The sequence below is a fragment of the Phaseolus vulgaris genome, chromosome 9, assembly GCF_000499845.2.
Source record: "Phaseolus vulgaris cultivar G19833 chromosome 9, P. vulgaris v2.0, whole genome shotgun sequence".
In the NCBI taxonomy this organism is placed as follows: domain Eukaryota; kingdom Viridiplantae; phylum Streptophyta; class Magnoliopsida; order Fabales; family Fabaceae; genus Phaseolus; species Phaseolus vulgaris.
Genome location: NC_023751.2, coordinates 24411049 through 24419733, shown reverse-complemented (window position 1 = coordinate 24419733; position 8685 = coordinate 24411049). Strand labels below are relative to the sequence as shown.

General features: G+C 32.6%; 1 protein-coding gene across 1 annotated transcript; it reads left to right on the top strand.

The window, feature by feature from the left end:
• Positions 1-1985: 1985 nt before the first annotated feature.
• Positions 1986-4882, top strand: LOC137820693 (basic helix-loop-helix protein 80-like). The gene is made up of 8 exons (XM_068624883.1): positions 1986-2561; positions 2844-3026; positions 3143-3208; positions 3441-3509; positions 3617-3700; positions 3787-3981; positions 4077-4213; positions 4314-4882. Exons 1-7 carry the CDS (start codon positions 2220-2222, stop codon positions 4167-4169), a joined length of 1032 nt encoding a protein of 343 aa, XP_068480984.1. The 5' UTR covers positions 1986-2219; the 3' UTR covers positions 4170-4213; positions 4314-4882.
• The last annotated feature ends 3803 nt before the right edge of the window (positions 4883-8685 follow it).

Here is an 8685-nt window from a genome sequence, read left to right as displayed (position 1 = left end):
CTTACCTCAAGCGATGAAACTTTAAGCTTTCACAATAAAACTTCTCAAGCTCCCTCAAACAACTAAAATAAAAAACACAGTGTTGAAAATCATTCTAGAATCGTTAAGGATAGACCTTCAAAAATAAAATTACACAACACACACCTCAACCAATATAACACAAAGAAAGAAATCGAGATGGGGGAAAACCTGGGTTTGAGTCTTCAACTCGCAGAAATTGAAAAAGGAAATAAATGTGAAACTCACGGTCGCACGTTCTCATGGTCGCGTTCTCACGGTCGCTCCTCAGGTCGCGTTCTCAGGTCGCACAACTCAACAGCTAGGTCGCGTTCTCAGGTTGCACTGCTCAACAGCTAGGTCACATTTTCAGGTCGCACTGCTCAACAACCAGGTCGCGTTCTCAACGCACATTCTCTGGCTGCATTTTCATCTTAAGCCCAAGCTTTGAAAAGTTTTCACTTTTTTCTCCACGCAGCCGCACCATTTTCAAATAAATAAAAGATTAATTATTTGCGTAGGCTAAACCTTCACAATTTTATTATTTATTTGAATTTAATTTCAAAATGCATAACGTGAGCTTAACTTCAAAACTTTAAATTTTTATTATTATTTAAATTTTCAGTAGTGACCGTTTGACCAACACAACCTTTTTTTTTTATAAATTTTACGTGAGTATAACCTACGCTTTTCCACGCTTTATTTGATTTCTTTTAATATTAAAGATTTAGTTGACAATATTTAGTGTTCACAATTGGCCTTCATAACATTATATAATTAGGAATATATAGTAAATAATTACAAATATTTTTAATTTATAAATAATAATAATTAATAATATTATTAATTAGAGACAAAATTTTGATATCATAATTAGAATTATGGTTATTGGTAATAACTGATTTTATTAGATGAACTTGTGTCTATCGATAATTACCGACGAATTTATGTTTGATGAATTAAAAAATATTTTATTTCAATATTTTTATTATTAATAACTTTTAAATTATTTATCATTTGAACAAGTTTTTAGTTATACGAATTTTTATGATAATTTTTCAACCAAGAATTTTTTTAATAAAATATTTAGTTCAATTCATAAATTAATTAAATGTAAAGTAAGATACTAATAGCGTTTTTTTTAAGAAACATACTTGATATTTATTTAATTTAAATAGTCTATATTTTTAAAGAACTAAAAACATATGAAGTGATAACTATAATTTCGAAACAAAATGAATAATTAAGAAAACTATTAATTATCATCTCTAAAATTTTACTCTTTTTCCTAGATAATTAATAAATTAAACATATTATATAATAATTCCTCAAATATTAAAACAATTACAAAAATAATAATTAAACAAAAATTAATTTTAGAGACAGAAAATAATTAGTCACTATAATAACGAGATACTATTTTAAATATTAAAAAAACTATTAATATTTAAAATAATTTTTATTATTAATAAAATTTTTAAATTAATTTTTAAATTGATATATAATTAGCTACAAATTATTTTAGATTTTAAAATTGGTAGCTTAAATTTTGGAAGGTAATTAGATACTAATTTAAAAATTTAAAAACGATTTTAGATACCAATAATTTTTTAGTCTATAAATTAGTATATAATTTAGTCAATATAATAACTAATTAATTTTTGTCTTTAAAATTATTTTTTAAAAAATATTCAAAATAATTTTTTACCTATCGAAGAATTCTTCAAATTAACTCTTATAGGTTAATATAATATTTCAATATAAAATAAAATTAGTGGATGTTTTAAGATGTATTTAAATAGCACTCCACACATTTTTTTAATGTTAAAAATTGTTAGACAGTGTTATTACTTTTAAGGGTTCCCCCACAAAGAAAACAGCCCGAAAAGTCTAATGATCTTTCCTATTTATGATAATTGGAGTGTCATTTATTATTATTACTAATGTGAAAGAGAAAACAAATTGATGACATTAGACCAGTCAAATGTACTGCCTCTGCTGCATGAGAAAGAGTTACTTACTGCTTTTAAAGATTTCAACATTTTATGTGCTCAGATCTTTATATATAGAGACCACACACCCTTTTAGTTTTGTCACACAACATCTTTTCCTGACTCCTCCGCACCACTGCATCCCTCTCTTTCATCACTTTCCTTCTAGATAACTTGCATTTCCAACCCAAACAAAACCTCTCTCTCTTTCTCTCTTTCTCTCTTTCCCACATGGCAGCTTTTTCATACCAATACCATCCTTTTCTGGTTGATCCTGCATTCTTCCCCTCCAACATGAACACCCCTTCTTCTCCTCCTCCTCCCCAGTTTCACCTCCCTCAGGAAACATCTTTCAATGTCACAAACCAGGAGACTAGCTGTGTTGACCAAAGCTCCAAGATCACCATCAGTGACAATGAGCCTTCTGTCACTAAAAACCTTAGCCCTCAGTCCTCTGTGGTGGTGGACAAGCTTGAAACTGGCGAGCAGGTCACTCAGAAGGTTCACACTCCTGTGGAGAAGAAAAGGAGAACCAGAAATGGATCTTCCTTGACTAGTAACACTCAATCCAAGGTAAATAATTTGAGTTTAATTTCTTTGTACTCACAAAGTTTTATATTGTTCATCCCTCAAAAACCATGCTTGCTATAACAACTTTCAAGGTATTCATTATAAAATTTAGTAAACTTACGACTAGACTGTACTATATAACTGTTTACACTCATGAATTGATGATTTATGTTCTAGCTTTATTAATTATCTTAAGTTTTGTGCTTTTTCCATCATTGATTCTCTACACTATAATTAGTGTTTAGTGTGTTAACCAAATTATTGTTGTCTTGTTGATTACTCTAGGATACTGCAGCAGAAGGAAGAACCAAGAAACAAAGAAAGAACAATGGTGGGGTGAAAGAAGAGGACAAGGCAAAAGTAGAGAAGAAGGAGCAGAGAAAATGTCCTGAAGAGCCCCCAACAGGCTATATCCACGTCAGAGCAAGAAGGGGTCAGGCAACGGATAGCCACAGCCTTGCTGAGAGGGTACTGTACTCTCTTAACAACTTGAAATTATATGGTTGTGGGCCCCACTAATGTGCTGGCTGCCTGGAGTTTTATCTTCATGTCTCATTCTAATGTTGCAAGAAAATGGATTTCAGGTGAGAAGAGAGAAGATAAGTGAAAGGATGAAGGTGTTGCAACGGCTTGTGCCAGGCTGTGATAAGGTAGGTAAAGTAGAACTTCATGTCACACTTGCATGTAGGACCAATAATTTTATTTTCCTTAAAAGTAATACTGAAATAACTTTATCACTTAACAACAACTCCTGTTATTCTTTTGATTGGTTGTATGATTTGTGAAATGTGATTGTGCTCTGGTTAGAACTACCCTTTATACCTTAGTTTTACCCATTTCTTCTGACAAGGTACCTATGATTGTGCTTTGGTTTTTATCTAGGTGACTGGAAAGGCCCTTATGTTGGATGAAATAATCAATTATGTTCAGTCTTTACAGAATCAAGTTGAGGTACCCTTAACAGATTCAATTGTTCTTCCGGTTAATACTTCACCTTAATTATTCTATATGCAATGTGTATTATTCTAACAAGCTACCTATGCCTACAATTTCTGCAGTTCTTGTCAATGAAGCTTGCTTCCATGAATCCCATGTTTTATGACTTGTCATCGGACATAGACACCCTCTTGGTTAGACCAGAGGTGAGGACTGATAAAGAAAATTAACAATTTCCATGTTTACTCATCTGTCTAATCATGAACTAACATGGCCTCTTTTAATCTTTCAGAAACTAAATAGCATGGCATCACCATCACCAATACCATGTGTGTCACATTGCAACAGCCCCAACCAAGCCACAACTTTTGCTGATACAACCACCATGACCCCCACCAACATCTTTCACAATGCTAGTGACTATCTTTTGGATAACTCAACTTCATTTTTTCTTCAAGGGCAGAGGTCAACTATGTTCTCTGAGGAGGTATAAACACAAATAGCCAATTTTCTTTTTTAGAAAAAGAAAAAAAGGTTTTCTTTACTTAGTATTATTATTGTTGACAAAAACATCATTTTCAGGATACCGGTAGTCATCTCTGGGACGCAGAGGACCAGCGACAAAAGTTTCTTCATCCATATGGATTCAGCAACAACTTATGTTCCTTTCATTAATAAATTTTTTTCACAAAGCTGCCCTACAAAACTACGAACATGTTGTAAGTTTTCACATCCTGCCTCGTATTAAAACATTATTATATTACTCAATGATATGGTTCCTGAGTCTGACCCCCTTTTTTTTTAATAAAATTTCTTCAGGATTTAGCTTTTACACTAGGTAAGGAAATTCCAAAGAGGCACCAGAATGAGCCAAAAAGAAATTAGGCATTAGGAGAAAAAAAAACAAAGCTACGTTGGTATGGGTATAAGTACATCATTTCAGTCGAAGGAAAGGGTAACTGGTGGCGTAAAGAGTCTGGCTTGGATCCTAGTCCATCAGATTTAAAGTGGCCTTTGAAGATGAATAAAGGGCACCAAAACTAATGGATGAAGAACCACAAGGACAGAAAATACCGACCAAATAAGACCATATCTTTTCTAGATCCATTGTTCTGTTTCAGTGATTTTTGACTCTCCAAGGACTTACTATGCACAAATTCCGAGAGACTATCAATCCTATACACAAATCAGTATGTTATGTAAATTATCAAAGTATTGATTCTTGTGGTGGCAGTTATTCTGTTGGTACAGTTAATTTCACCATTATTGAGAGATGAGGGGTTGATGCTACTGATCATGTTCTTGACATGACTGGCCATGCATTTGTTTGTTGGCCTAGTTAGCTTTTATGTATATGTATCTGCAGAATCTTCATAGTTTTGGCATCATTATGATTGTTGTTCTTATTATTATTTATCCATCCACAACGTCAAGTTTCGTTAACTACATGATTTTCAACCTCAACTGAACAAACAAATTGTTTAAAAATCAATAATCGTTAATTTTCATACAATATGATTCATCGTGTTGTTTCAAATTTAATATTCTGATGTCATATTCATACATCAATGGTAGAGTCGTGATCATTTATATCGTTAATCATATAAAAATTATAACTAAGGAGTGTGTACTTGCGTTACTCCATTAAAATATTGGTCAGATTCGTTTTATTTCAAAGATAATCAATTTACTTCGCCTGTTAAAAGATAGTAAATGAATTGACGTGACAATTTATTGTTTCCATAGACAAAGGAGTTCTGTCTTTGTTACAAGGATAGAACTGTCAAAAGGCTAAGGAGATCTTTCATGCTTTCAGAGTGCGTGTGAAATGGGAACACAGAAGAAATGCTCTCAATCTATGTGCATTGAACCATTGCTAAAATGTGGCGAGGCCATGACAGAAATATTAAGCACAGACAATGACCTTTTACAAATAGCTCATAATTAAGGACCTGGTTAATTGGTTATCTTAAAGTTTTAATCAGCTGAATAATATTTAAAACTAAACTAAAATATGTATATATCAACTTTACCCTAATAACTAATCTTATCGTTGATGTAATTAAGTAACAAGGGTAGATAGATGATTTATTTTTATAAGTTTTATATGCAGATGAAATGCAAATCATAGATGTTTAAACATCAGCTCTTATATTTGAGTTGAGAGGACAGGAAATTCCGAATTTTCCCTATCCCCATAAGCAAGGGGCTTAAAGGGGTTTAGTAGATGGTAATGTGAATAGAAAGAGAAGTTTGTTCTAACTAGTTTGAAAATCAGTGTGACAATATCTATGTATCAATCCATCATTATCTATCTATTTGTATTGCCAAAGATGTCAACTAGCATTTATTCATAGTAAATAAATCAATAAAGAAAGGCTATCAGCATTAAACTACATTCTCCATCTACCTCACAAACTGCTTCTTCAATTACGAAAAAGCCTATATTTTGGCACAAAATTAAACAGAAGAATAGACGTCTACATAGAAGTGAAGACACAAAGGTCAGATGTGGTTTAGTTACAAGCAAAATAGAAACCAATGAACATAAAATGAAGTGAAGAGAGAGAGAGAATTTCATCCCCAAGAAACTAAAAGAATATTTTTTTTCCCTTAACCTTTGCCTGTGTGTGGATATAGACAGTCCATGTGGATTTTGTGTTCCACTTGTTTTCTGTATGTCGACCCGCATGTTGCATTGTCCTCTCCAATCATATGCACCATCTTCTTCTCTGTGTCTTTTCCAACTGAGGCTATAGATATACACACAACATGATCAACTGGGTTTTGATGTATCTTGCATAACTAGCGTTAGTTAAAAGAAAGAAAGAAAGTAGAAAAGAGCTTGATATTTATCAGCCATGTGTCTAATCCTACCTTTTTTCCCACAGACACTAGCCTGATCTAGAACCAACTACATCATCTAGATTATCTGTTCATACTTGTAATTTTGCAAAAGATACGTGAGTATATGGCACCCACCAATTTATGCATACCAAAAGCTATCAAAGTTGAATGATATTAATGGTGATTAGTTTTCATATTAAATTGTTTTCGATTTCACATCATGACTCATCAATGCTGGATTTGGATACTGTAGAAACTGTTCTCTGGGCCGTTGATGCATATTTGTCACTTGACTCCTTAAGTATGCCTAAGAAAAGCACATAACCTAGAAAGCAATGTTAAAAGTTGGAACACACTTCCCAACCAAACTAGTTTGAGAAGACAAGGTGCTGCCATTGGTTTCGCAATAAACATATTTGTTGGTGCCCAAAGAAGTAAATGCTGTACATATTTGTTGCTCACCAACACGTCCATCTACAATTAAGGGTCCCCCTGTTTTTATTATTTTAGGGATTCCTCAACTGACAAGCAATGCAGCACTGGCCTTGTCTCTGCTTGATATAACTTCTTAGTTCTGCTTCTTTTTCATCTTTCTTCCAATCAAGTTTTCCAAACCCTGGTCACAATTTTGTAAAAAAATTATAATTAAGTGTCGTTCATACAGACCCTGTAAATCTTGATGATGTGGCCAAAATCACAGTGCCTCTTTATACCTATTGATCATGACTCATTCAATGCTGAAACTGAATTTAATGATGTTTTGTTCTTGTTGATCCCCTAGCAATTAATATCGTCCTTCAAAATCCTCGGTTACTGATTTTCTGGATAACCCGTCAAAGTCAACAATTGACACAAGATTACCATAAAATGCTTAAAGTTATTAGCAAAAGTACATGAATTTTTTCATCTTTAATTCTATTTTGTGCTCAAATTTAACTTCAAATAAGGGATTTGCCTCTTCAAAGTGAAAAGACTGCATGACAAACTATATATAACTATTTTTTTTTTTATAAAATTAACAATTTCAGTAGAAATTAACTTTAGATTTCATCATACATTTTATCAATAGCTCTATTCTTACACACTTTTACTTTGGAGGAATTGGATTCCTTATCCGGTTGGTCACAAAATTCTGATGTTATAACAGATGGTTAATGTGAAAAGGAAGTAGCGTATATATAAATAAACTTTTAATTTATTTATATATAGATAAAAAAAAACTATCTTTTCAACGAATATTAGGACCTTATTTTAAAAATATAAAGTTACTTAATTATGAAAAAAAATTAAAATGCATTTTAAAATAAAAACATGGTCTTGAGAAATAAATAAATAGATGGGTCCTATTATTGTCTGTGGGTACAACCTATGACAAGTCTGAACCTAAACCCCTTCTGACTTGTGCATATAAAGCAACAAGCATGAGCTTGAAAGGTGCTACAGTGTCTTCCTCAGACGGTGTAATAAAGAAGTTAGAGAAAGGTTAATTATTGATTTATTAAATTTTGGCAAGTTATTATTATACCTCAAGAAGGAAGGAATAAAGAAAAAAAATGCAAAGTATAAATATCAAGTACTAGCCATGTAACCATAACTAACTCTACGTCTCATCACTGTAATGTAATAATAATGGACTTGTAGTTTCCCACGTAAATACCCTTCTCTGCCCTTTTACCACAGTAAGTTAAATTTGTACGACTCATTATTTACTGCTGCTTTACAAACTTAGGTTTTAATCATCAACATGGATTGGAGTAGCTCAGGACCATCATTGGTTGGTAACTTTTGGGTGATAAAAATGATAGACCATATACATACCCTTATGTACTGTAGCTTGTTTCAGTGATTCTCTGTGATGATTAAAGGTGCAGTAATTAATGACATGGGTGGGATTGGGAGGACATGGCTAATCAAGAAGTACATAATGTGAAGGGTGCATTAACATTTTTACCAGTGACTGACTGAATACATGTACCAAAATCAGCAGTAAGTAACATTGTGCATTAATGAACCCTGAAAGATATTCCATTTTGACAAGTTTTTGTAACTAATTTAAAAACTAATAGTTATAATAGTGCTGTCACAATCTGATGTCAAATGCAAATCTGCATCTATTTGTCATTTGATTCAAGATAAATGACTGGATCAGTCATGTGATAAGCTTGATGTAGAAGCTTGTTTGTCGTGACGATTAAGCCGACATCTGTGTATGGATACACCGAAATATACATCTTTGCCTCTGGTCCAATCATAAAAGCATGATTAAAAGGTGAATATGTAGTCTTATCATGGTTATTACAAAGCTTGAGTGGGATTAACATGACTGCAGGTCTAATCCTGAGAT

Excerpts from the sequence above, each read along its gene's own strand:
- LOC137820693 (XM_068624883.1), top strand. The coding sequence starts at position 2,220 with ATGGCAGCTTTTTCATACCAATACCATCCTTTTCTGGTTGATCCTGCA. Across the intron at positions 3,027-3,142 it reads GCCACAGCCTTGCTGAGAGG|GTGAGAAGAGAGAAGATAAG; the intron begins GTACTGTACTCT and ends AATGGATTTCAG. Across the intron at positions 3,982-4,076 it reads CAACTATGTTCTCTGAGGAG|GATACCGGTAGTCATCTCTG; the intron begins GTATAAACACAA and ends CATCATTTTCAG.